This window comes from Phyllostomus discolor, chromosome 4, assembly GCF_004126475.2.
Source record: "Phyllostomus discolor isolate MPI-MPIP mPhyDis1 chromosome 4, mPhyDis1.pri.v3, whole genome shotgun sequence".
NCBI lineage: Eukaryota > Metazoa > Chordata > Mammalia > Chiroptera > Phyllostomidae > Phyllostomus > Phyllostomus discolor.
This window is the reverse complement of record NC_040906.2, coordinates 98,050,816-98,077,649: the sequence shown is the minus strand read 5'-3', so window position 1 is coordinate 98,077,649 and position 26,834 is coordinate 98,050,816. Positions and strand designations below refer to the sequence as shown.

The 26,834-nt window shown below is 50.9% G+C and overlaps 2 protein-coding genes across 6 annotated transcripts in view; one reads left to right on the top strand and one right to left on the bottom strand.

Annotated features, from left to right (window-relative positions):
• Positions 1-19,212, top strand: part of TMEM163 (transmembrane protein 163) — a 221,871-nt gene extending 202,659 nt beyond the window's left edge. The window contains exons 6-8 of the mRNA XM_036023651.1: positions 4,802-4,913; positions 12,816-12,957; positions 18,165-19,212. Of these exons, the coding sequence (XP_035879544.1) occupies positions 4,802-4,913; positions 12,816-12,957; positions 18,165-18,192 (282 nt within the window). The 3' untranslated portion in view covers positions 18,193-19,212. The remainder of the gene's footprint in view (positions 1-4,801; positions 4,914-12,815; positions 12,958-18,164) is intronic.
• Positions 19,213-20,408: 1,196 nt separating this feature from the next.
• MGAT5 (alpha-1,6-mannosylglycoprotein 6-beta-N-acetylglucosaminyltransferase) overlaps positions 20,409-26,834 on the bottom strand; it is a 337,231-nt gene continuing 330,805 nt past the window's right edge. For all 5 annotated transcript variants that reach the window (XM_036023647.1, XM_036023648.1, XM_036023649.1 and 2 more), the window contains one exon: positions 20,409-26,205. In XM_036023647.1, coding sequence (XP_035879540.1) covers positions 26,007-26,205 — 199 coding nt within the window. In that variant the 3' untranslated portion in view covers positions 20,409-26,006. The remainder of the gene's footprint in view (positions 26,206-26,834) is intronic.

Below are 26,834 nucleotides of genomic sequence, written 5' to 3'. Positions count from 1 at the left end.
CTGCCTTCTCACTGCAACCTCACCCGGCCTTCCCTCAGTGGGTGCAGGTGGAGAGAGAGCTCACTTCCTCTTCTTATGCGGCCCCTAAGCCCACCCCAGGGGCCCCATCCTCATGGCCCCATTTAAGCGTAATTCCTCCCAAAGGCTTCATCTCCAAACAGCATCACTTCGGGGGGTTACAGCTTCAACATATGCACTTTGGGGGACCAAACAGTCCGTGACAGTGACTAATGTGCTGAGCAGGCTTCTGCTAACAATACATGCGGTGGGAGAGTGGAGAGAGGAGAGCCAGGTGGGCTCTGGTGGGGAAATCACAGAGCTCTCCTAGGGTTCTGAAAGCTGGTTTTGTAACGGTGGGAAATTGGAGCCCGCCCCACCGTTCTTCGGACACCGTGTCTGTGAGTGCTGCCTCTGACTACTGTGTAGCTTGTAGAGGCACAGCGTGTTTGTATAAGATCCTAGGCACTAACTCCAAAAGATACAGGCTCCAACCTTCAGGCATCCCAGTTCAGGGAGATTTGCTGGCCTGCAGCCCTGGATGATGCGGATCCTGGATGACTAAGCCAGGATGATGCACTCCGGATGGTCACTTGCCTTTGTGGAGGAAAAGGGGCCACATCTTAACCTGACAAGCTCAGGAGAGGCCTGTGAGGCAGGCTTTCAAACTCAGAGACCTAAAGTAACCACAAAGGATGGTCTGAAATGAACGCTTATTAACTAAAATCAGTGCATGGCGGGTAGTCATATCCTAGGCCAGAATCTTTCTCTGATAAAGTTCAACCTTCACCTTAACTAAGCCTGTCTAATTGAGATTTTGCTTCCCCGCAGTTGTCATCAGTTTGGCTCCAATAAACTCACCAAAAATTCTCTAGAGGTTCAAATGTCTCTCATGTTGACACCTTATTGGAAGGGCACGTAGAGAGCTTCTCAACCCCCTCCCTTGGTCACTTTGTTCTGTTCCCGTCCCCCCTTATAAAAACCTCTGCCTCCACTGAGAGGAGGAGGAGGTGGGCTTTGAGACCGGAGGCCCCCATCTTCCAGATGGCTGGCACCTGAAGATAAACCCCTTTCTTTTACATCAGCACCCGCCTCTCGAGTATTGGCTTCTGTAGCAAGCAGCTGGACCTGCTTTTGGTTCCAGTTTTGGGAGAAGGACTCGGGCAGGTCTGTGCCAGCCCAGGTCCTCTATGGGTCCTTCAGGGTTAGTTTCCTTCTAAGACAGGTCAGTGCAGCAATAGTAGCCAACCAAACCTTGTAGCTCTGGGTGAGGCCTCGAGATGGCACAGTTTCTGTTCTCTCAGACTCCAAGAGGGTGCCGATACAGGCGTTGTTCCTTCAGAGCTGACCTGGGGAACACAGCGTGGGTGGCAGAAATAATTCATGGACAGGAAAAACTTGGGTTTTGCATATTGGCTTCTCCACATTTAAACAGAGCACTTACTGTGTTCTAGGCACAGGCTAAACACTTTGAAACGCCCTTAGAAAGTGGCGTGCCGGCTCCAAGCAGAGAAGCGGTCCCACTCTCAGTGGACCCGATAGGGTGCTGTGGCAGGGAGGGACCTTACAGGAGGCTGGGGGCTGCAGAAGAGCCCCTGTCAGGCTGCCACCGGAACCTGGGCCTGAAGTCGCAGGGGCCTGGGAGGAGGGAAATGTGGGTAACGAGTGGCGCAGAGCAGGCACCATCTGGGTGCCCGAAGATGGACTGGAACCACACCTCGCCCTCACCGCCTCAACCCCGATGATGTGGGTGCCTTTCGCTGTGAGGCTGCACACAAGCCGGGCTCAGGACGCAGGACGGGGCGGGGCTGGGGGCTGCTGCCACCCTCCCTCTAAGGGTTGTCAGTGGATCCGCAGCCCATCATGGGCTGTGGCAGCACCTGGCCCTGCACCTGTTCTCAGGGACTAGGAGCTGCCCCTTCACTTCTATCTTCCGAGTGTCACACAGATGGCTCTGGTGGCCAAGTGTGATTCAAAGCCACCTGGGAAGGGAATTCTGCCAATTGCTGTGGACACGGTACGCAGCCGCTAGGAGTGGGAGGTCTGCTGCTTCTCCTTTTTACAGAGGTGGGTGTGGAGGAAGAGAGGGAGGTCAGTGACCTGCCCAGAGTCACACAGGTACTCATGGAGGCTCCTGCTTCGGTGCCTTCAACTACTACTCAATGACATCAGCAACCCCTCCCCTGTTCCTCCAGGAATTGGACCTCAGAGCCACCTAAGCCTGGAGAACTTCTCTGAGGTGAAGCTTCTAAGGTGAAGGATAGGCCCCAAACACCCCTTCTCTCTTTATAAGCCACTGTGGGCCCCAATCACAGTCTCTTACATTTCTCTACATTTCACCACTCATACCTTCTTCTCAGTAATAAGTCCCCTGTGTTTCTTTTATAGGAATGTTTACCATACTTAGTCCAGGGCTTACCATTAGCACCTCATGCAGCCGCTGGGGGGAGTAAGTAAGTGCCTGGGTGGCGCGCTGGACCCTGGGACGACAGTTGTGATCTGCTGCACGTCAGCTGTTTGCCAGGGGCTGTAGGTATCTCGCTGCCCTTTACGGAAAAGAGAATTGAGATTTGAGAGGTTGGCTTTGTTTCTGTTTTTGGATTTTGTACCTGAGCAAAGGCCTGCTGGCTCATCACTGCCCTTTGTCAGCAGTAAGCTTCCTGGATATGCAGACCCAGGAGAGGAGCGCCACAGCCACAGTGGCTCTTCTCCAGCTGCCTCTGGGGTGGGGGGCGCCTCAACCCCCGCCCCCTGGGCCCTGGGTGGGGTGGATGCAGACTTTATCCACCTTGGGAGGTTTAGGGATGAGGGCTTTGCAAACACAGTGATTGAATGGAGCCAGAAAGGTATGGGGTGAGCAAGGTCAGAATTCAGCCTCTGATTTGGGGGCCTTGAAGTGCTTAGTTGAATGCCCCAGTCTCCCATCTTAAGCTTTCTGAATTCCATCACCAAATCACCACCTGGGTCTGTGTTGATGTGTGATTGCTCAGTAATGCTCGTGCTGTTTCCCTGCGTCTGCAGAGTGCCTGCACAGAGGGCATCTGGTTCAGGGTCCTCCTGCCACGGCCCCTGCGGTGCGACCTCACATGCAGCAGGGACTTGGGTCTGCCAAGGGACCAGGTGTGGTGCGGTCCTTACTGATAATTCAAGGAGGTGAAACTTCAGTAAGGTGATTTTTAAAAGAAATTTAAATAACTGTAGATGTATAAGAGTTACAAAGAGATTACAGACAGTTCCTGTATGCCCTTCATCCAGCCTCCCCTGTGGTTTAACATCTTACGTGGCTGACCGGGGAGCATTCACCCCAACTACGGTGTTGGTAACACCGGTAATGAAGCTCCAGACTGCCTGATTTCCCAGCTGTTCCACTCATTGACCTGGTCCTCTCCAGGACCCAGTCTGGGACGCAATGCTGCATTTAGTCCTCACGTCTCCTTAGCCTTCCATCTATGGCAGTTTCTCGGTTGCTCCTTGTCCTTCATGGCCTTGGCATGTGTCAGAAGTAGCACTCAGTTATTTGGTAGGCTGTCCCTCAATATGGGTTTGCTTAATGTTTTTCACAATTAAGCTGAGGTTATGGATTTTTGGGTAGAACACCAAGTGGCGTTCTTCTCGCCATGTCAGTCAGGAGGCACATGATAGCCTAATTTATTACAGGTCATTTTAGTCTTGATCACTTGGCTAAGCCCACTTGCCGGGCTCTCCACTGCAGAGTTCCTATCTTTCCCCTTCCGTGCCCTGTTGGTTAGATACCAGTCACAAGTCCAGCCCACACGCAGGGGAGGTTACAGGAGTTACTTGTGCCCCCCAGAGGGAGGAGTTGCAAGAGACTTGTGGACATGTGTTAAAACCAACCACCACCGACCAGGATAGTGGGGGAGCTGCTTTGGTGCCATGCAGATCGCTGTCCTGTTTGCAGTGAGGTGATTTTTCTGGCGACTTTGTTCAGTTTTGAACTCAGGGAAGCAAGCTGTCATCCCTCTTCCCAACTTTCTGTCAGCAGGTTAGTGATTTTGAATAATAAAATGCTGAAGGAATCCAATTTCTTTGCGTATATGTGATGCTTTATGAGATTTCTGCTGGCAATTGCATTTTAATAGTGGAGAATTTGGAGGCTATGTCCTGTGGGAGCGGCGCAGGGCAGCTGAGGCTGAGGAGTGTCCTGGGCCCTCAGGTCATGAGACAGTGGTGCTCTCCTTGGCATGTGACTCACTCATTTGCTTGCAAAGGCAAGGTAACGACTTATAGGAAGCGCTAAGTTGATGTCACTAGTAGAAGGTATTTTTAGATGCCTTTTCCGCACCTTGAAGGCGATAGTTGAACTTCTAGTTGCCTCATGTGAATTTAAGGGAAAAGTGTGGTCGTAAGTGTGGCTGATCTAGTGGCTCTGTGCTGACGTGTTCTGAGGCCAGTGGTACACTTAGATGCTCCAAAATTCTTCATCAGCTGCTTTTAAAATTATCTCTGAAAAATTCTACATAGAAGGCACTGTTTTCACAATTCTGACCAACTCTGTTATGATCAATGATTGCCAATCATTTTGGCTTAATAGTACAGAAAGGAGTCTCCTACAGGAAAAGAAATACTTAATGGGTTTCTAAGGACATGTAAGTCAGGATTATCTGTTTTTGATCATCTTTTCCAGTGACACAGGTAACTAAGAAGAAAACAAGCAATACTCCCGCAACCTGGTGGCCGCATACTCGACTGATTGTTCTGGGAACAAAGCTGATGTTAAGGAAGTGATTTGCGGGTAATCTGCTCTAGCAGGTGAACTGTTGAAATCTGGAACTTTCTCTTCTAGGATGATTTCCTGTTCAGTGTCTCCATTTTAAGTGGGATCCTTTGCAGCATCCTGGCTGTGCTGAAGTTTATGCTGGGGAAGGTTCTGACCAGCAGAGCGCTCATAACAGATGGTGAGTAAGGCCAGTGCGGCTGATCTCCGAGGGCTGCGGTCACAGTGAGGGGAGATGCTGTGTGCATCACTTTCAGATGCTTGTCTTGCAGAAGAGGTCAACAACCAGGGGTCGGTTCTCACTAGCCCCGCCTTCCCAGGCTGTTTCATGATTCTCAGGATTCACATATCAGGGCAGATGGCTTGTGCTCTGGGAATATAATAAACTCTTCATGAATCACCTCCACCCTGACCTCTGACCAGGGCAGACTGGGGCTCCCCAGCTGCTTAACTAGGAAGTGCAAAGGGTTTTCTAGAATCTTAGATTTTATGTGCATTGCTCCAAATAAAAAGTCAGAGTCTCTTCTGGAATCTGTTAGTTTTCTTTGTGGATTCTCCATGCTCATTTTCCCCTCCACTTAGTGAGACACTCACCTGCGAGTTGAGGTTGCAATTAGCAGGACTTCACTGGAAAAGTGATCCATGTGTTCTCTGCCGGAAACCCAAACCAGGTGGAAGGGTCCCCCTGTGTCCCTAGGGGTCAGGGGGAGCTTTCTGTGTGGCCTTGGGGTGACGGAGAAGGGTGTGTGAAAGCAGGAAAAATGCATTTCAGTCCGAGGATGAGGGCCCGTGCAAAAACGAGGAACTTGACAAACATAATCTCCTGGCCATTTCCTTTTCTTTTCCTTGAGCACGTACAGTTGTCAGAGGGTCAGGAGTAGAGACATGAACCCTTGTACTCTGGGTGAGAGGTCAAAGGGTAAAAGCTTGTAGGTTGGTGTGTATGTCTATACAAAATAGAGCAGAAATCATTGGATTTCTTCTTTTAAAAAGATTTTACTTATTTTAAGAGAGAGGGGAACAGAAAGAGAAAGAAAGGGAGAGAAACATCGAAGTGTGAGAGTTGCTTCTTGCACATCCCCAACCAGGGACCTGGCCCACAACCCAGGCATGTGCCCTGACTGGGAACCAAACCAGTGACCTTTTGGTCTGCAGGCCAGTGCTCAGTCCACTGAGCCACAGCATCCAGGGCTTGGATTTCTTCTTTAAGAAAATAACCTCTCCCCGCCCTCCCGCCAGCTCTCAAGGTTCTCTCTGTGAAATGGGTGAGTGCAGGCAGACATGCATGGGTGGCTGGCTGTCAGGTCTGTTGTGGAGGGTGCGGATGGCAGTGCAGAGGGCCCTTCTCTCCCCCGTGACAAAACCTGGGGACACGGCGTGGACTTTGACTCCTCATCCCATGCTGATGCCCTGCTGTGTGTGAAGCTGGGCTTTTGGACAGTGGGGCAGGTGGGCAGGAAGTCAGAGCACTGTTTTCAACTTTGCAACCACAGCTGCCCTGGGAGGAGCACCATCAGCATGTGTGTATGTGTGTGTGTGTGTGTGTGTGTGTGTGTGTGTATGTGGTTCCTTTGAACAGACCTGACACCGTTGGGTCTTATGTGATCTGACATGCCCACTGCACACAGGGACCCCAGACACTAGTCAGTTGACCGTGACCACTGGCAGCATCAGCATTGCTTGTGGTGTTTGTTAAAAACACAGATTCCTGGGCCTCACCCCGACGACTCTGGGTCTGGGGGCAGAGGTGGGCCTAGGAATTATTGTACGCCAGTGCCCAGTCTGTGTGGTGCCCCCCTGAGGTTCGTGCTGCCTCCATGGCTGCCCGAGGGGCCAGGACAAGTGGCACCCCAGGGGAGGTGGACCTGGCAGTGTCCCCCATGCCATTTTGACCAGCAGGGCCTGCTGTCTGCTTCTCTCCTTGCAAGATGACACCTTTCTTGCTGTGCTGTGGAGGCCATGTGCCCATCGAAACCAAGCTTTTAAAATAGTAACAGCTGTTTAAAATAGTAAAAGGGTTGGTGTCTGGGATTGGGGCCTCTGCTCCCCTGCTCTGCTTTTGGGCCCCTGTGTGGACCTGGAGGCCCAGGCGGTTGGGGCTGCCGTCCTTGGCCGGCCAGGACTCAGTGGAAGCAGGTCCTGGGGTGGCTGCTGTTAGAGCTCATACTGCAGGGACCCCGCCCAGTGGGCTTGCAGAGTTCTTTTGAGCCTGGCACTGTGCTGTGTGCCATGTTAGCTGGGGACTGAGCTCCTAGTGCAGTCAGGTGACCTCTTTCCTGTGTGTGTCCCTCTGCTACAAAGAGTCCTGCCCTGGCGTAAAAGGATAGCTCTTCCTACCTGGCCGGATCTGAAGAACTTGTGACTCAGTCCCAAGAGGATGACGCAAGCCTGCGGGAGGCCTCAGCCTGGCGCTGAGTGCGGCCTCTCTCACCTGCGCCGACAGCGTGGATTTAGAGACAGTTTGCATCCAACTGACCCTTAGAACGCACTCTTTCCTCTCCGGGGCTGACCCAGAATTTGGGGGGCAGTGTTCATTCCTTGTGGTCTTTGTGGTCTGGTATTTTTTAACCTGGAAAAGCAAATGCCTCCTTTGGCCATGGAGTCCTTTCCTTAGGGCTGAACAACACAGGGATGCTCGTGCTGGGTCCGGTCACCTTCAGGTGTCCTTCATGTGGCTCTGCGGGACACAGCTGTCCAAGCCCTCTGGGCCGAACAGAGCAGAGGCCTGGCTGGATCCTGGTTTCTCCAGCTGTGTGTTCTGTGCCTCCCCCTCGTGTCTCTGTGCCTGGAGTGCGGGTGACGGGAGGGCAGGCTGCACGGCCTGAACAGCTTTCTGGGCCTGAGGTGGTGAGCACAGAGAACTCGCTCCTCTCCCAGTCCTGAGCTGAGCTCGGAAGCCACAGAGCCCCTCTGACTTACAGAGCCTCGCATTTTATCTGTTCGTGTACAGAAGTGCTCTCCGAGTCTGAGGGGACCCAGCAGTCGGGCCCTCGCACCCATGACCGTGGGGCTTGACCTTCCCAGAGCAGTGACCCCTCAGCCTTGACAGTAGTTCTGTATCATGTTTCTGTTTACTCTTTCCCAGACACTTTCTATGTGCCCTTCATTGTTCCTTTCACTTGTCACCACTTCATACAGCACACAGAGAAGACCCCGACGCCAGGTATCTTTTTCCTGACGAAATAACTTCTGACTTTATAATGTTCATGCACAAAACTATCCACACACAAGCAGTATTTCCATCATACTCTTGAACCAGGGAGGGGCCATTACGAAGTGGATGGTTTAAGGGAAAACTGTTCCACAAACTGGAAAGCAGGGAAGAGCACTCCTCAGGCTGAGGGAACCTGGGAGGGAGCCGGGGCACCTGAGGGGTTGCGTGAGGTGGGGGCACGCAGGGGAGACCAGTGGGTGAGGGCAGATCATGCAGGACTTCACGTCAAGGGTAGCATTCTGTATGTTTCACTAATATTTAAATGTTGAGACGTGATTAATGTTTTCTAAACAGCCCTCTGGTCATCAACCAGGTGGGGAGCAGAATGGAGGGAGGGAGTGCTGAGCAGGGGCAGGTCTCTGGGGGCTGGGCGGGGTGAGTGGCAGCTCGGACAGGGGCGAGGGCCGAGGGTAGAGGGTTAGGGGTGTGAATAAGTGTCCGTGATATGGCCCTGTGGGTTGGTGGCAGGGCGAGAGGAAGGCAGGGTGCAGGGACAGAGCACCTGCCCCTCTCTCCAGAAGGCCTGTCACCCACAGGGGCCTGGCTGGGGGGGTGTGGGTGTACTCTGTGCTCCCTTGCTTGGCTGGATTGTCGGCAGAATACGCAGAGGTAATTGCCTCCCGCTAATTGTGCTTTCTGGGATGAGGTTTTACTCACTCATTGATTAGCGGAGCTAGGGAACTTTTGTGATGATGTCTTGGTTCTTTCTCCCCCCTTGGGGAGGAAGGGGAGAGGTGGCGGGGTTTGGGAGACGTGCCTGTCATTGACTAGGGCTGGGGGGGGGGGGGGGGGGGGGGGGGGGGGGGGGGGGGGGGGGGGGGGGGGGGGGGGGGGGGGGCGGTTTCTGAGGGGCTAGCTCTGGAGGGCATCCTCTGAGGGCACCCTGAGAGTGTCCCTCTTGTGGTCTGGCCCATTCTCTCCAAGAAGAAAGCAAGTTCCACAAAGTGCTGCCGGTGCAGGCAGGGAGCATGGGCCTCACCTGTCGCCTGGTGAGGTGGCCAATTCCCCCGCTGGAGCCGTATGTGAATTGGGTCAGGCTGAGCCCACCAGATCCTTTGTCGCTGGGTTGTGTCCTGACAAGAAGCAGATCTTCAGAAATGGGGACATCGGGGTGTGGGTAAAATTCCAGACGTCCCCATTCTGTGCTGTGCAGTGCAGTAAATCTTGTCTAATTGGATTTCGTCCCTTTAGATATTTAGTTAATCAACATGTGATTGTTGCTATCAGCACTAGGCTGAAGCTGGCTTTGCATTATTTAAGGTAAATGACTTGTGCAGCAAGTGCACGCTGCAGACCAAGCAGAGGAAGATTGCAAAGGGGCGCCTGGGGCAGGTTCTGAGCGGAGGGCAGGGGGCTCGGGGGGCCAGGAGCTGGGCCCCCGCATTGCTTGTGGGGGCGGCTGGAAGCCTGCGTTGAGCAGCCTTTGCCGACCCTCATCCACTCCTTCACAACCTGAAATGCCAAGAGCCTCTCATGGTTTTAAGCACATGAAAACTTTTAATCAGAATTTTCTTCATAAAATTGATACACTTAATTATACAGATTCTTATCTAGTCATTAAGGCCACAATGGCGGCATCTACTCAAGACAACCTCTTAAACAGCCAACAGCATTTATTCCTGACAACAGCTCTGGTTTTAACTGAGGAGGCAGGAACCAGCTTCTGGGCCTGGGTGGGGTGGGGACAGCACCCTGGAGGAGAGGCCTGGTGTGCTGCCTTGGTCAGGTGAGTGCTTTGCCTGGTGGGGCTGACAGCTCAGGGTTCTTCCTGAGGTGTGTGCGCAGCTGCAACGGCTCTGACATTCCGAAGGATGTTGCGGGCAGACACAGGATGTCCCCAGTCCCTGTGAGCCCAGGGCAGCACTCCCCTGCAGGCTCGTAAGAGGCGAAGCTGAAATGAGTCAGGCTCTGTCATAACCAAGGCTGAGCAGAGTGGAGAAGGCCAGTGGCTCCTCCTGGAAGGTGCAGGTGAACCGTTGGGCAGACCAGGAGTCCGTCAGCTGTGACCTGCCAGGGGCACACACTGGTGGGCCGTACACTGGTGGGCCGTACACTGGTGGGCCGTCAGAACAGGAGGCTGGGCTGTCCTTGGCTGGCAGAGCTGGTGACTTGGTGGAGCTGAGTGGACATCTAGTGGCCATCTTGGGGAACCTCATGTTCTCTCTGCACCCTTTCTGAGCACCACTAGCTGTGTGGGAGGGCTCCACCAGCTGACCTGCACACCTGTGGCAGAGGAGTGAGGTTCCAGTCTGCCCTGGGCAGTGGTCACCTCCTTCTTGTCTCTCCTGTCCTCTAGCCACTCTCCAAACAAAACCTCCCCGAGTTTGAGAGTGGCCGAGAGGGAAACTCCAGCCCAGGTCACCTGTGACAGACTAATTAATGGCTTCTGCTGTTTCTTTTGGTGGCCTTCTGAGAGAAGATGTGGAACACAGAGACTTTTTTTAAAAAAAGGAACAAGAAGATGCAGAGGACAGCCAGATGCTGTCCATTTACTGAGGTCACTCTGGCTGCTGTTAGGGGGGTGGATTGTGGGCTAAGGGAGATGTGGGCAGGAGGGGCAGCAGGGAAGGCAGTGAGGAGGCAGGGATGCAGGCCAGGGATGAGGGGGCCGGTCTGGGCTGGGGTGGTGGGGGTGGTGAGTGGTATAGGGGTGGAGAATGAGTTTTGGAGGTAAGAGTTGGTGAGAATCACTTGATGGTTGATTAGATGTGGGGATTGATTAGATTTGGGGTGTGACAGAAGGGTGGGCTCCTGGATTTTTGGCCTTGGCAGCTAGGTGAATGGTGGCATCATTTACAGAGAAGACGAGGTGTTTTGGAGCAGAAACTGAGGCTTTTGCTTTGAACGTGGCCAGTTTGAGATGCGTATATGAGCGAGTCTGCAGCTGAAGGGAAAGGCCAGGCCAAGGAGAGAAGCCTGGGAGACACGGACATACGGGATCAGAGGTAGCAGCCTAGAGGGAATGTAGACGGGGGATGAGTTCAGGGGACTGAGGCAGGGTGCTGAGACGGAAGGAAGAGGATCGGGCAAAGCAGACAGAGAAGGAAGAGCTGGAGTGGAGCCAGCAGAGTCACGGAGGCTGAGGAAGGTCCTCCTGGAGGCTGTAAGGGGAGGATGATGACTGAACCACGGCGTGTGGCAGCAGGGACTGAGCCACTGGCCCCAGGCACCACCCTGGTGGCGAGAGAACCTGGCTGGAATGGGCTGAAGAGAGAATGGGAGGTGCCATCAGGTGGGCAGTTCTGTAGAGGTCGACAGCGAATGGGGCTTGCGACGTGGGTGGTGTGCGGTCAGGCAGGAGTTTGCGGTGGGTGATGGGAAGATTTATCCCAGTGGGAATGTTCCACAAGAGGGAGAAGAATTTCAAGAACAAAGTCCCTTGGTAAACAGGTGTGAAGGGTCAGCCTTACAGAGGAACAGCGGTGACTGGGAGCAGCAGCTGAGTGTGGGGGGTGACTGTCATGAGGGCGGTGGGCTTGTGTCGGGAGGGTGAGGTTTGGTGCCCGAACTTGTGTGCTCCAAGAGGAACAAGGCCGTCATTAGCTGAGAACGGGTGTGGGGAGAAGACAGATCTGAGGGAAGAGCGAGGGTGGTGCTATCCACTGAGATGTGGTTGCCGGGTCAGCCAGGGTATCTCGATCCCATTGCTGGGGAGCAGCCTGTTGAAGTCTCCGCCTTGCACCCTGAACAGGGGTCTTCCTCAGGCTTTGCTCAAACCTTCTCTAACCCCACACTCTTCCTCCCCCTGCTGCTCTTCCTTTAGAACCTCTCTGCTAGGTGTGCAGTCCCAGTAAATACATTTAAGGTTGTTTGATCTTAGTTTCCTACTTGAACATGAAGTTAACACTGCTGAGTTCAGTGAAAGCATGGTACTTACACAGGTGGAGTTGCTGGGAAATGAAACAGGGCCTGTTGTTGGCAAGGTTACTGACCCTGTGCAGACCAGCTGCCAGGAGGTCTCCAGGCCAGCTTGGACCAGAGCTTCTCTAGGCTACCATCACACCCCTCCGAGGCAGGCAAGGAGCCTAGTGGTCCACGCCACAGTGCGGCCCCAGGAGCCCCTCTAAGCCAATCCCTTCCCATGTGGCCTTTGAAAACTCACAGGTAAAATGGAAGTGTGGTACCTGAGTCTTGGGGACCAGCTGAGGGGTGACATATGTGAAAGGAGATGAATCGTGTCTGTTAGCTCTGGTTGTCTTTTGGCTGCCATTTCTACAACCAGGAACCTAGTTCTTGACTTGCATTTCTCTTCCTAGAGAGTGAAAGTCCTCAGGTGACTTACACAGACCCTGGAGGAAAGGATGTGGGTTCTGGCAGAAGCCTAGCCCTGCTCCTCTCAATCTGTATAACTTCAGCCAGTTTATTTAACCGTACTCTGCTTAACTTTAGTTCTCTCATCAGTAAAAACTGGATAACAATCAGACTTCACAGGATTGAGAAGATCCCAGCTAGGTCCTGGGCTCAGCGACATTCAACAGCTTTGAGGCACCAAATCTGTGAATGTGTCCTGTGTGCCGGGTGCTGCCCTGAGCTTCCCGGGGTCTGGATGAGCTAGTACGAGGGAGGGAGGAGGACTGACAGTGAGCACAGACAGCTGTGTCAAGCAGGCATGAGTGCGTGGCAGGGGAAGGACACTGACACTGGGGGTGACAGCTCTGGCTAGCAAGGTCTCTTGTGACATTGAAACAAAGACATGACAAGCCATGTAGGTGTCTGAGTTGGCAGCTCTCACCTGTGAGAGTGCTTCTGGGCACCATTCTGTGCAGCACACGTTTGGGATGTTGGAGGCGTGCCTGGTGTTTGGGTAGCTTCTTGGGGGCTGAGAAAGTTCATGTGGCACTGCCGTCAGGCTCTCTTTGCTCTTCCCAGGTTTAAACTCCCTCGTGGGAGGCGTGATGGGCTTCTCTATTCTTCTGAGTGCCGAGGTGTTCAAGCATAACTCGGCGGTCTGGTACCTGGATGGCAGCACAGGTGTGCTGATTGGTCTTACCATATTTGCCTACGGGGTCAAGGTAAGTGCCTGTTTTCCTCTTTGTTTTACTTGCAGCCAAGAGTATTCCTCCCCCGCCCCCAATGGTTATACCTTGTATCTGCAACCCTCCTGAGCCTCGGTAAGGTCAGGTGACTGAAAACATTCCCATCAGGGATCAGACATTCTTGTGGCTGGCACCCAAGTGAGGCAAGGACTTTGATAAGAAGCATGGGCTGTAAGTCACAATCAGCACCAGTGCTGGGCTGAGGAGTCCCCATAACTGTGAAAACTGGCTGTGAAAACCAGGGGGGATTGCATCTGAGTGAGACAGAAGGCTACTGGAATCTCAGGCATTCCTTTTGAGGGAGCTATGCATGGACTTGCTCACTCACAAGCTCATTTGTTCTGGGCTCCAGTGTAGGGACATGCAGGGAGGGGCTGAACTGATTAGCTTCACGGCGAGGGCTGAAGGGGTGGGCAGGGGTCAGAGCAGCTCTCCCCAGGGATGGAAGCCCTGGCAGGCACACTTGTTTTGCTGAGCTCTACCTCACTCAGCCTCAGGCACAGGTGAGTGCAACTCTGAGCTCTCCCTTACCCTGGCCATTCTCTGGGACCTCCCCTCTCCCCACCTCAACTCAGATTTCCAGTCTGAGTGCTTCCAGTGGGTCATCCGCACAGGGGCCTGCCTTGGCTGATGTTGTGGACTTTTCTAAAACCTCTCACCAAAGGCCCACAAACCCCAAACAAGCATCAGCTGACCTTGGCATGCTCAGGACAAGTGGTGATAGATCTCAACTTGCATTATAACTCCCCTCAGGGGACCCCAAGCCTGACATAAACTTTGGCCAGTCTTGTCTCAGAACATAGCTTTGACGCCACAGCCACAAGCCCAGCACAAGTGGCAGCCAACCACAAATGACTGTGTAGCTCCTGCCAGGCAGGCCCGAGCCAGTCCACAAGCAGCAGCTGACCATTGGCCTGCACTGGAGCCCCCCTCCTAAGAAGCTCCAGAACCAACATACCTATGGCCAGCTTTAGACCACATCAGATCACCCAAGCCACTCCACAAATGGCTCATCTGAAGGGTGGACACACCCCACTCGAGTGACTCCTACTCTGTGGTTAGCCCTGTACAACAGCTTGTCTGCCTGTACTCATAGACAGGCAGATAGCCTGAGGGTCAGCCCCACCCACTGATGTGCCAACAGCAGTCAAAGCTGTACTGCATGGGAGGGCGGGTGCGGTGGCACAAAGCCCACACAAGGGACACCCATGGAGCACCTGGCTCAGGCAACCAGGGAGAACTGCACCAGAGGGCTCCCAGGACACTACATAAGGCCACTCTACCAAGACCGTGTGAGACCATAGCAGATCTACCTAATGCACAGAAGCAAACACAGACAGGCAACCAAAAAGAGGAAACAAAAGAAACATGTCCCAAATGAAAGAAGGAGAAAACTCCAGAAAAGAACTAAACATGAGAACTAAGCAGTCTTTCAGATACAGAGCTCAAACAACACTGAGGATCGAATTAGTGATCTGTAAGAAAAGAGGCAGTAGGAAATAACCCAGTTGGAACAGCAAAAAGAAAGAATATTTAAAAATAGGATAGTTTAAGGGAAAACATCAAGACTAACAACATTTGTATCACAGGGGTACCAGAAGGAGAAGAGGGGGAGCAAGGATTGAAAACCCATCTGAAGAAATAATGACTTGAAAACCTACTAATCTGGTCCAGGGAACACAGAGGGTCCCAAACAAGATGAACCAAAGAGGCCCACACCAGGACGCATCATAATTAAAAGGCCAAAAGGTTAAAAAGACAAAGGGAGATCTTAAAAACAGCATGCGGAAGGCAGTTAGTTATCTTCAAGGGAGCTCCTGTAAGACTGGCAGCTGATTTCTCAGCAGATACTTTGCAGGGCAGAAGGGATTGGCATGAAATACTCAGAGTATTAAAAATAAGGACCTATAACCAAGATTACTGTACCCAGCAAAGCTATCATTAGAATCTAAGGACACATAAGGAGCTTCCCAAGACAAGAAAAAGCTAAAGGAGTTCATTACCACCAAACCAGTATTACATGAACTGTAAAAGGGCATTCTTAAGAAGAAGAAGAAAAAAGATAAAAGTTATGAATAATAAAATATCAATAAATACATATCTGTCAACAGTTGAATCTAAAAAAACAAATGGGCAAGCAGAGCAAAAGCAGACTCGTAGATACAGAGAACATTTTGATGGCTGGCAGATGGGAGGGGGGTTGAGAAAATGGGTAAGAAGGTGAAGGGATTAAGAAGCACAAATTTGGTTGTTACAGAACAGTCATGGGATGTAAAGTACAGCATGGGGAGTACAGTCAATAACTATGTACTGGTGTCGGAGGGGTATGAGTTTTATTGGGATGATCTCTCAGTGAGTTATATAAATTTCTAATCACGGGGGTGTACATCTGAAACTAATATTATATGGCAACTGTAATTGAAAAATTAAAAGAAAAGATTAAAAAAGAAAAATGGACAAGTGACATCACAGATATACAAAGGATTATAAGAAAATCCTATGAACAATTTTATGCCAACAAACTGGGCTACCTGGAAGAAATTTCTAGAATAATACAAGAAACAGAAAATCTGCACAGACCAATAATTGCTATCAAAATTGAATCAGTAATCAAAAAACTTCCAACCAACAAAAGCCCTGGACCAGATGGCTTCATAGGTGAATTTTATCAAACAAAGAAGAATTTAACACCTATCTTTCTTAAGAGGAGGGGAGGCTCCTAAATTCATGTTATGGTAGTCACTACCCTGATACCAAAACCAAAGACACTACAAAGAAGAAAATTATAGGCCAATATGTTTGTTGAACGTAGATGCAAAAATCCCCAGCAGAATATTAGCAAACTGAATTCAGCAATACATTAAAAAGGTCATACACTATGATCAAGTGGAATTTATTCCTGGGATGCAAGATTGGTTCAACACCCAAAATCAATTAACGTGATACATCACATAAACAAAATGAAGGATAAAAATCATATGATCATATCAATACATGCAGAAAAAGCATTTGACAAAATCTAGCATTTATGATGAAAACTCTCCAGCAAGTAGATGTAGAGGGAACATACCTCAATTTAGTAAAGGCCACATACGACAAACACACAGCTAGCATCATAGTCAGTGGTGAAAAGCTGAAAACTTTGTCTTAAGGTCAGAAACAAGACAAGGATGTCTACTTTCACCACTTTTACTCAACATCAGAGAAGAAAATGAAATAAAAGCCATCCAGATTGGAAGGAAGAAGTAAAACTGTCATTATTTGCAGAAGACATGATACTATATAGACAGAACCCTGAAGATTTCACCAAAAAGACTACTAGGACTAATAACATATTCAGTAAAGTAGCAGGATACAAAATTAATATTCAGAAAGAGAAAATTAAGAAAACAATCCTATTTATAATAGCATCAAGATGAATACATAGGAACAAATTTAACTGAGGAGGTAAAATCCTTGTACTTGGAAAAACTGTAAGATGCTGAAGAAAAAAAATTGAAGATACAAATAAATGGAAGGTTGCACTGTGCTCAAGAACTGGAAGAATTAACAGTTAAAATGCCCACTCTATGCCAGGAAATCTATAGAGTCAGTGTGATCCCTATCGGAATACTAATGACATTTTCACAGAACTAGAACAAACTACATGGGACTTGAGAAAGAAGAACAAAGTAGGTTATCACACTACCTGACATCAAACTATACTACAATGCTATAGTAATCAAACCAGCATGGTACTGTCATAAAAACAGACACATAGATCAAATGGACAGAAAAAGAGAGCCCAGAGATAAACCCACAATGATATGGTCAGTTAATTTATGACAAAGAAGACAAGAATAACAATGGGCTACAGATAATATCTTCAATAATTGGTGTTGGAAAACAGACATGTACAAAAGAATGAAAGTAGACCACTTTCTGATACCATATACAAAAATAAACTGAAAATAGATTGAAGGACAATTATAAGACCTGGAACCATAAAACTCCTAGAAGAAAACAAAGGGCAGTAGACTCTTTGACATCACTCTTAAGTAATATTTTCAGACTATGTCTTCTTGGTCAAGGGAAATGAAAAAATAAAAAATGGGAATATATCAAACTAAAAAGTTTTTGCACAGTGAAGAAACCAACAAAACAGAACCTACTGCACGGGAGAAGATGCACCAATGATATATCCCATAAGGATTAATTTCCAAAACATATAAAGAAATCATAAACTTAACACCAACACAAAACAACCAAACCCCTAACATTCTGATTAAAAAATGTGCAGAGGACCTGAATAGACATTTCTCTAAAGAGGACATACTATGGCCAACAGACATATGAAAAGAAGCTCAACACCACTAATCATCAGCAACAGGCAAATTAAAACACAGTGAGCTACCACCTCACACGTACCAGAATGACTATTGTCAGCAAGTCTAACAAATGTCAGCAAGGATGTGAGAAGAGGAAACCCTTGGGCACTGTTCATGGGACTGTAAACTGGTGCAGCCACTGTGGGAACAGTATGGGGGTTCCTCAAAAAAATTAAAATAGGTGTAACCACATACCAAACAATCCCACTTCTGGGTATTTATCCAGAGAAATCTAAAACACTAATTCAAAAAGATATATGCAGCATTATTTACAATAACCAAGATACTGAGGCAGCCTAAGTGTCCATGGATAGACAAGGTGCGGGTCCTACATACAAGGGAATGCGACTCTGCCGTGAAAGAAGAACCTTACATTTGCCACCACATGGATGGACCTGGGAAGCATGATGCTAAGTGAGGCAAGTCAGACAGAGAGACAAATACCGTATGATCTCACTGATACTTGGAATCTGAAAACAAAGTATTTGAAAAAACAAAACATTCGATTTTATATTTTCAACAATTAGGTGAGTTATAAAGAACTTGTGTACATGTCCACTTGTATAAATTAAGTGTTTTCTCAATAGGGGAACACGTACTAGTGGTCCGGGGTGGAGGGGAGAAGGGAGTGACGCGAGTGGGTGTCTTGGGTGGAGGGACACGTTCGGAACTAGGAGGTGGCGGTGATTGGGCCATCTGTGCACATACTAAAAACCACCGAATCACATGCTTTAAGAGGCTGCAGTTGACTCTGCTGTCTGCTCCCCCCAAGTGGCCCGCATCCCAGGGGTGACCTCTCTGTTCCCTCTCTGCAGACTCCTCATTGACATGGTACCCAGGTGAGGCAGACGCGCCACTATGGATGTTCGAGTGAGGAGGGCCAGAGCCGCCAGCCAGTTCTGCGGTGCATGAAGACTGTCAGGATGAGAGACGTTTCCTCCAAAGGCGGACGGTGCCAACATCTATCTGAACATCCAGTTTCTTCTTCGGAAAGTGTGTGTTCACGGGAACGCGGCCTGCCCCGCAGGTCGGTCTGCGCTGCTCCCATCACTCCACTGCCCCCTACACCCAATAGGACGACGTGCATAGGAGGGGAGACTGGTTTCCCATTTCCAGTGGGAACTGACCTTTTCTAGTTTCAGGAGTAAAGGGTTTCTTGTGGGCGGGATAAGATCTCCGCTTGGCAGAAAGTTTTCTGTGGTGCTCAAGGCCTGAACTAGATGGCGACTGCCCAGACCCACCTCCTTCTGGACGGGCTCCAGCCACCTGGGCGTTCTGGAGCCTCTCTCTCACCTCCCGGCAGGTTGAAGGGAAGACCGAACGTATCCGTGTGTCCCTCACCCCTTTACATGCCCAGAAACCATCAGTATATAGCACTTCCTAATTTCTATCGATATATTCATTAGTTTCATACTGTTTTACTAATCCTAAATCTAAACAGATGTGTTCAAAAGGAGACCATTCTATTTTTCAAGTACTTAGTGATGTATGTATGAGCTTTGCATGGATGAACTAAGCACATGACCCTTTCTTGTACATTCAGAACCTGAATATACGTGTAAAAACAGGATCCATTTTTGACAGATGTGAAACCACAGTTTATTTGTAATAAATAATGATATAATCGACCCCTATGTGCATATATCTATATGCTTGTGTTAAGTGGTGATGGTACATTGCAGTCTGTTAGAGGTGGTGGATTCCTCTGTAAGGAGCAAGGTGTCTTCAGTTTATGTAACGTTGAGTATAGATTCTGTGAAATGTTTCCCAGCACACAACAGTCTGTATACCTCCAGCACTGATGCTTGTCCGGCCGGGCGACAGTGTCTGACCAATAAAGACCTTTACCTGTTTCGTATGGTATGGGAGGTTCTCTCTGAGAGTTGTCACCGTCATGGGCAGCTTTGCCGTTGTGGCTGAGGGATGACGTGGCAGGGTCACCGTTCCGGTGGAGTGGGGGCGGAGACGCCGAAGCACTGCGGTGAGGGGCTCTGTGCCTCTGCGGGGCCAGGCCCACCCGCCCCGGGGGTGGGGAGTGACCACACATTGATTTGGTGGTGCCTGAGGTCCTTGGGCTGACCTTGTCAGACTGAGGGACGGCTGCTCCCTAGACCTCACCCCCGCTGCCCGCACCCTATCCTCCCACCAGCCATTTCAGGCTGGTTAGAGGAAAGTGGTTTGGTCTAAGAGGTCACTGACCTCGGTTCAGTCTGGTGCTGTCAGCGCAGCTTCCTCCAGCAGCTCTGCAGGGTGTTAATGTGCTCCATGGAATAAAGGGTTGACTGTTCACAGATAGGTCTGGGAAATGCAAGATTCAACAGGTTTCTTTTCTGTGGGTTTCCTGTACATTTACTATACAGTGTGGGAGGTCGGGGAAGGGAAGCTAGGGTGTAGCCTCCCCTAAACTTACGCACACTCACATTTTTCTGGGCACATTTCTGGGACTGGTGTACACCCAATGTGCTGTATCTGGGAACTGTGTGTTGTCCCTGTTCAGGGCAGAGCTTGAGGGATGCTGTGCCGTCTCGGGCCGAGCCATGCCTCCCGCGTCGATGCCCACAAGCCCCTGGTGTGAGCGTGGGTTCGACCTCCCTCGTTTCCAGGGCGCGTGCCTTGCCAAATGCTCACGGGCCTGTGTCAAAGTCCTGTGTCAGAGTGTCCTGTGTCACAGAGTCCTTTTTGTGAGGGGGGACATGGACTCCAGCTCCAACGGGCCCTGAGCCTTTTTAGGGACTATTTTACTAGCACATCCTTAAAGATTTTTAAACATCTGCTGTAGTACAGGTATCTCAAAAAGCATGCTCCATCTGTCCACTTTCAAGTTCACTCCCTTCTAGGTGGATGCTCTGAAATCAGTTACTGGTGGACGTGACGCTAAGGGACAGAATACTCAATGGTGAACCCCTCGTCCTCTGCTCCATCCACGTGACCTTCCAGCATTTTCAGCAGTGGCTGCAAATGGGGAAATGCAGTAGTGACGCCAGCATGGGGGATGTGGCTGGGCTATGACCCACAGGTGGCCCTGCCCCCCCCAGCCCCCCAAAGATCACTCCCACCTGTCACACAAGAAAAGTTTATTGAAAAATAAAGTTCTCCCTAGTTTTGTCTACAACAGTGGGAAACACAGCAGTGTTCTCTATGCCAGTACAGGATGTTTGGACGGCCACAGCACACCTGCAGAGCCCTGCCCTACTTAACCCCAGAGTGAACCAGGAGCTGTGTGAAGACACAGATGCGAACGGTCATTAGTTCAAAGACATCAACGTAGTGACAGCAGCTACAGTAGAAAAGACACCACCATCTCCTTTGGCATCGATTGTTCGGTATTGTCCTATTAACACCTGGGCAGGACAGTGAACAAAACATTTCCCAAGTTTGCCCCATCTCCCCTTGGCAGAGGTGGCAGACTGCGCCAAGCTCCACCCTGCTGTCCCAGCCGGGCTTTCAGACCTCCAGCACGGCTAGTGCTCACTCCGACCCGCACCATCCAGACACACCCGACTGTCCTACGAGCACGTGCTGGCCTGTCATGCCTTTGCCACGCCTCGCCAACTGTAGGAGCAGGGGAACCAATCTAAGGCTCCACAAAATCAGGGATAGAGGAAATGATGCTTTGAAGGAGGTAAATTCTAGTCCTACACCTACCAAAGTCTAAGACTGCTGATTCTGCTGAAAACAAAGGAAATTGAAGACAGGACTCCATCAAACTGCTCCATAGTCCACAACTGCCGTCCATCCAGAAGAGCACCGAGACAGGAAGGGACATGCAGCTCTAGATCAGGGAGCAAGAGGCTAACACCTCAGCCAAACAGAGAGTGAATTGGTATTTGGGCGATTTGGGGAAAAAAAATCACTGAACCATGAGCAGCCTCTGGGAATGGTTCTGAAGATACTCTCCCCGCCTCCACCCATGGCTTCACCGGGAAGGTGGGATAGTTTTGGGGTCCCTCAGGCTAGCTGCAGCGGCCTGGGGCAGAAGGGCATCTCCTCTGAGGCTGGGGCCCATGCAAACATGTCACAGCTGACCCGCCCAGGAGTCTGATCCCTGTGGACTGGACTGTGGAGGAGCCACCCTGACCAGCAGGGGGCAGCAAAGGGACTTCTTGGGGAATGAGTAAGTTCAATTGGTTGTTCCTTTCCCCTTCAAAACAGAAAAGCCTGTCTTATGACACTTTAGAGGAATACAGTTAACTTTTAAGGGGTACAGTCAATGAGAACATTCACCTTAATTTCTAGCTCAAGAAGTTGCATAAAGAAAAACTCTGGAATGGTCCAGGAGGTATCAGTGGGGTGAGGTCCTGCATGGGGCCAGAGGTCACCCTTGTCATCTGTGCACAAGTCCCTGCAGCCTGGTTTTGTCTGGTGCTGAAGTCAGGCACGTTTTCAGATCAGTCAGTGCATGCAGGGTCACAGAGACGTCCCCAGCAGCAGGCTGGGCTGGGGCTGTGGATGTGCTAAGTCCGTGCACCTCTACAACATTCTATCAACCCAGGACAGTTTCTCGTAGGTATTACATGAATCAACTGATAGGGAGTGAGCTCAGCTCTTTATTTCTCAAGTTTTGTGAAATGCTAATAACAACAACAATATTTAACATCTACTAGGGCTTACTATGTGCCAGACACTGCTAAACACCGAATCCTCACAAAACCCCTAAGTGCTAAGAAAGCTAGGTTAATTTTTTTTCCTGCATCTGAGACTATACAGCTAATTTGGCCTTTTGCGATAAAAACTTGGTTTTCCACTTTTTGTGGAAACCAACAAGAATGAAAGGAACTCGCCCTCCGCTTTAGGAAATCCCCACCTTCATAAAGAAGACAATCTATTTATGTCCATCCATCTCCTCACGTGAAGGTGCTCTGTAGCCCTATAGGGATGGATGGAATTAGAATGAAGCCAATGTGAAAACATATTTTTTTAAATAAATAAAACAATCCAGGCTTGGGATGGTAGCACATACAACAAAGCCTGTCGTTTAACAAAATGGACTTTTTTAAATCGTGAATTTGGGGGCCATGGAAGAGGGTGGTAATATCCCGATCACACGCACAATCCAGGTAATAAACCACCGTGGAGAAACGGGGGGGCCTGCCGGAGTCTGGTCTGGAAAGCACAAACACACCTGTGAACAGTTTCCAACAGCCTGTCACGGATGCCTTCGTGGCCTATGAGAAGCACCGGGCCTCCGCTCCCAAGCGGAGCCCAACAGTCACTTTTATTAAACCCTGTGTTCACTAAGGACATAAGAAAGGCATGCACATCCCTTCCCCTTCATGATGTGAACCAGATAAAGTGTTTACAGGCTGGTGCTTCTCGTGAGCTCAGTGGGTACTGCTCCCCGTCAGTGGAACCCCTCAGCTAGGGCTGGTTGTCTTTTCGGGCCACACCTCCCACATGCCTGGGTGCACGGAACACAGGCCCACTGGCACATGGGCAGCCAGCAGCCCCCAGACCCGAAGATGTGACCGTGACCGAGCAGCTGGGGAAGGTGTGGGCTGGTCTTGAGAAAGCCAGCACTTCTCTTGGGGTTCTGAGGCTGCATGGGGGAGCAAGTGCGTACACGTGGTGGCCTAGGGGGCTTGAAGGGTGTTGCTGGTGCCCAGCCTAAGCTTCCACAGTGATAAAGGACAGGTCCCATCTCCAAGCTGCAGGATTCTGCTGTCTTCCTTCAACAGCACCCAGATTCCAAAAACCAACCCCAAAGAAAAGTGAAAAGGCACATCAGAGAAACAATAAATATCAATAAACAAATGGACTCTCAATATTTCCAAACATACAGCAAATACACACAAAAAACTATAAGCAGAGACAAAACCCCAATCTAAGCAAAATTGCAAAAAGACCCCTCTCCGTTTGTACATGTGCAAATCAAATTACATACAAAAAATAAAATGAGGTGTTTACTGGCATTAAGTGTTTCCCCCTTGAGGAGCTTTTACTCCTGAAAGTGTTTACATGTCAAAGGAAAGCTTTTTCTCTTTTAATAAATTAGTTAAATGTTTTCCCTCAAGTTTTTTAAGAACCCAAGATCACAGTGGGGAGGGGGCAAATTTCACTTAGGAAAAAAAATGTACAAAAACTTACAGACTGGGCTAGATACGCTCCTAGCACAGGAAGACGCTGATCCTGGCTGAGGACCTCTCTCGGTGTGGGACCGTTACCTGTTACGTGCTGGTCTAGGGCTCTGTTAACAAAAATCACCCAAGGCCCACACCCTGAGGGGCGCCCTCCTCCAGGACAGGCAGGGCCAGGGCCCTCCCAAGTTCCCTGCTGTGGACCACTGGCCCACAGCTAAGTCTGCTGGGGCCTGGCAGCCAGCACCTCTCCTGTGTCACTGCCTCTGTGGATAATGCCTTCACCATGTGGAGTGTGGGTTGGTCTGCCCCGTGTGCAGCAGCCCCCCTGTGGAACTCTGCATCACCTCGACCAATAACTGGGCTGGCTCTCCCGCTGGACTGCCTGACTCGAGGGTCCTGATGTAGAGAGGAGAAAAGGGGAGGACCAGAGCTGGGGCAGCCAGCAAACAATCTTTGCAGCTTCTGGAACACAAGGTAGGCACAGCATCTTTCTGCAGAATGTAGTTTTCCACCTCTCTTGCTTTCTGAGTTCCTGTGCTTATTTAAACAGCCCTTTGCAAAATAAGTTAGCCTTGTGGAGTGTGAGAAATTGGTCTTGGCCCGCAGGCTCCCCCTGCTGGTATAATGCCTACACTGACATGCTCACCATTGGAAGCTCCTGGAAGAGCCCAGGAGAGGGCAGCACCAGCCTAGGAATCTCAGGGCAGAGAACTCAAGCAAATTCCCACAATTTAGGGTGCAGCCAAGAGGCCCTTTCACAGGGAAAAGCAATTCCTAACAGCATGGAAGGCAGTTATTTCTCTTCCTACTGCAGGAGACTGCCCTTGCAAAGCTTCAAAGCACACCCACACCCACACTCACTCACACCCTATTACTAAGGTTCCCTTGTGGCTAGGCCCAGGCCTCCTGGTCAGCACTCTCCCTAGCACATGTATTCTGGGGCCACCTGAGGGGTGGCGGAGACCCCAGCTGCCCCTCCTCACCCCCTCCATTCTCTAGGATTGGAGGTGGGATTCAGACCGAGAATCTAAATCTAAGGAAAAAAAAAAAAGGCTGGTTGTGCATTTGGTATTATGTACCAGGGAAGAATTGCAAAGCTGGCAGCATCTAACTTTCCACACCTAAAGACCCCACTTGCTCTGGTCGTCAGGAAACAGCCCTTCCTTTAGTCTCACTTCTCGAAGGCCCACCCCCCAGCCATTAGCCTGGCCAGCTGTCCTGCCTGCTGGAGGCGGGGCCAGCTGCCCCGGGCATGCAGAGTGCTGGGAAGCCAAGGCTGCCAGGGCCACCAAGGCACTGAGAAGCACCCCGAGGGCTGGGTGTATCACAACAGCTCACAACAGGGAGACCCTCTAAGGAGGAGAGGGTTCATTCTCACCAGCACGGGGTGCCAAGGGCTTCACAGGAAAGCACCCAAAGCACTGAAACAGTGCTTAGTCGGGGTGGGGTGCTGGGGGTGGGGAACTCACACAAGGCAGAGCACAGGGGCCCCAGGGCTGGAGAGGGGGTGTCAGATGAGTGTGGCCAGGGCAAGCTGGCAACTGGCTTGTCCTCCTCAGAATATTGGTGCCTGGAGTGAAAGCTGCCCCCACCCCCACAGGTGAGTGGCTAGGACAGTGAGTCAGTTTCATCCTAGCCTGCCCCTGCCCCCCCAGCCAATGTCAAGTTCACCAAGATCCCATTCCTTGGACTTCGGTCCAACATCAGACATTATAGGGAATGTAACAAGCCCACCTGTTTGGAGCTCAGCTGCAGGGATGGCTCCAGGTCACAGGGGCCAGCTTCACTCCTGTCCAGTCCCAGCTCACAGGCAAAACATCACGACTGAGTCTCAATTAGCTCTCTCAGTCCTGCACTGCAGACTCACCACACACACCCAGTGTCAGTTTCTCAACCTTGCACTTCCTGCCCGCGCTGGGCTGTCCTCCGCACAGGGAGGCAGCGCCTGACCTGTGGCTGCCCCCCCTCAAGCACACACAGAAGACTGTCTTTTGTGCTGCCATCACCCACTGTAAGGGGCTACACCCACAGCCACCCTTAGGTGTGCACCCAGTGCCTCGGCGCACTGTCTCTCCCGCCTGTACCCCAGCCGAAGCAGACAAAAAAAATAGTACAGTGAAAGTGGATGGTAAACAGTGGAAAATCAAAGAAACAAGACCTGTAATCAAGACCTCTTTGCCCTTCCCTGATCCCCTGCCCGCCCTCCCAAATAAATAAGTTAATGGATTTAGGAATGTTTCCAACAGAAAGTTCTTTCCGACCAGCTCAATTCCTCCTCTGGTTTTTTGTTTTAAATGAATCTTGACATTCGCTCTCTACAGTTGCTCCTCAAAAAACAAGACAGAGTTGTGCCAGGGAGCAGAACCAGGCTCCTGGCCTGCGGTCTGCTCTTGTGTTTTGGTGAAAACTCCACTGTGATGCTCGGACCCCAGCAGGGCAACACCAAATCGAAACCTTCCACCAAAAAATCCAGGCTCTGGCGAGAGTCCCCGAATGATGTCTGCCCCCTGGCTCTGCCAGGACCGGGCTGGAGTCACTGTCCTCCCCAGCAGAGGGCGTGCAGGGCCCCGCTGGTGGCCGCTATAGACAGTCTTCACAGAGGGCCACCTGGCCCTTGATGAAGTCCCGGCAGGGGCAGATCCTCCGGTGCCTGGAGTGGGCGCCTGCACAGCTGAACAGCAGGAGGTCACCTTGAAACACACAGTGCTTGTTCTTGGGGTCGTAAGAGGGCACCAGGATGTCCTTGGCCAGCTCTGAGCTTTGGCAGATCACTTCGTACCTGAGGAGGAAGAGAAAGGCTTGTGGGTTGGAGATGCAGAGAAGGTACAGGTGGGCCAGGCTGACCCCTGGATTTGAGTCCTGGCTCCATTTGTGACCCTGGACGAATGACCGAGCCTCTCTGTGGTTCAGTTTCCTCTTCCGTAAACTGGGGATGGACAACCCTTCACTCGAAGGGGAGGTGCGGGAAGGACAGCAGCGCTTACAGAGCACGGGGCCGAGTCTAGCTCTGGGGAAGGGTCATTACTACAATCATCATCATCACTGTGACCACCCTGCCCTGGCAGACGCGGGGTGGGCTAGGCTGCCTTGCTCCCTGGCCCCACGGCATGAACTGAGCCACACGCCCGCCGTCTGCATTTTACTGGGTTCACAGAAGCCTTGATTCTTGCTGACAAGGTGGGGATCCAGCTGGGGAACCTGAGGTTTCCTGCTGCCCCTGGAAAGCTTCCAGACACTGGGAGAGAAGCAGCGTATCACACCCCCCGCCCTCGCAGCCTCCCATTACTCCTGCCCCCTCTGGCCTTCCTGCAGCCGACTGACAAACTCCCTGGCCGGGAGCCCTTGCCGACATCAATCAGGCAGTTTCCAGTACATCTGGCAGGGACACAGGGGCTCTCAGGGCTGCCG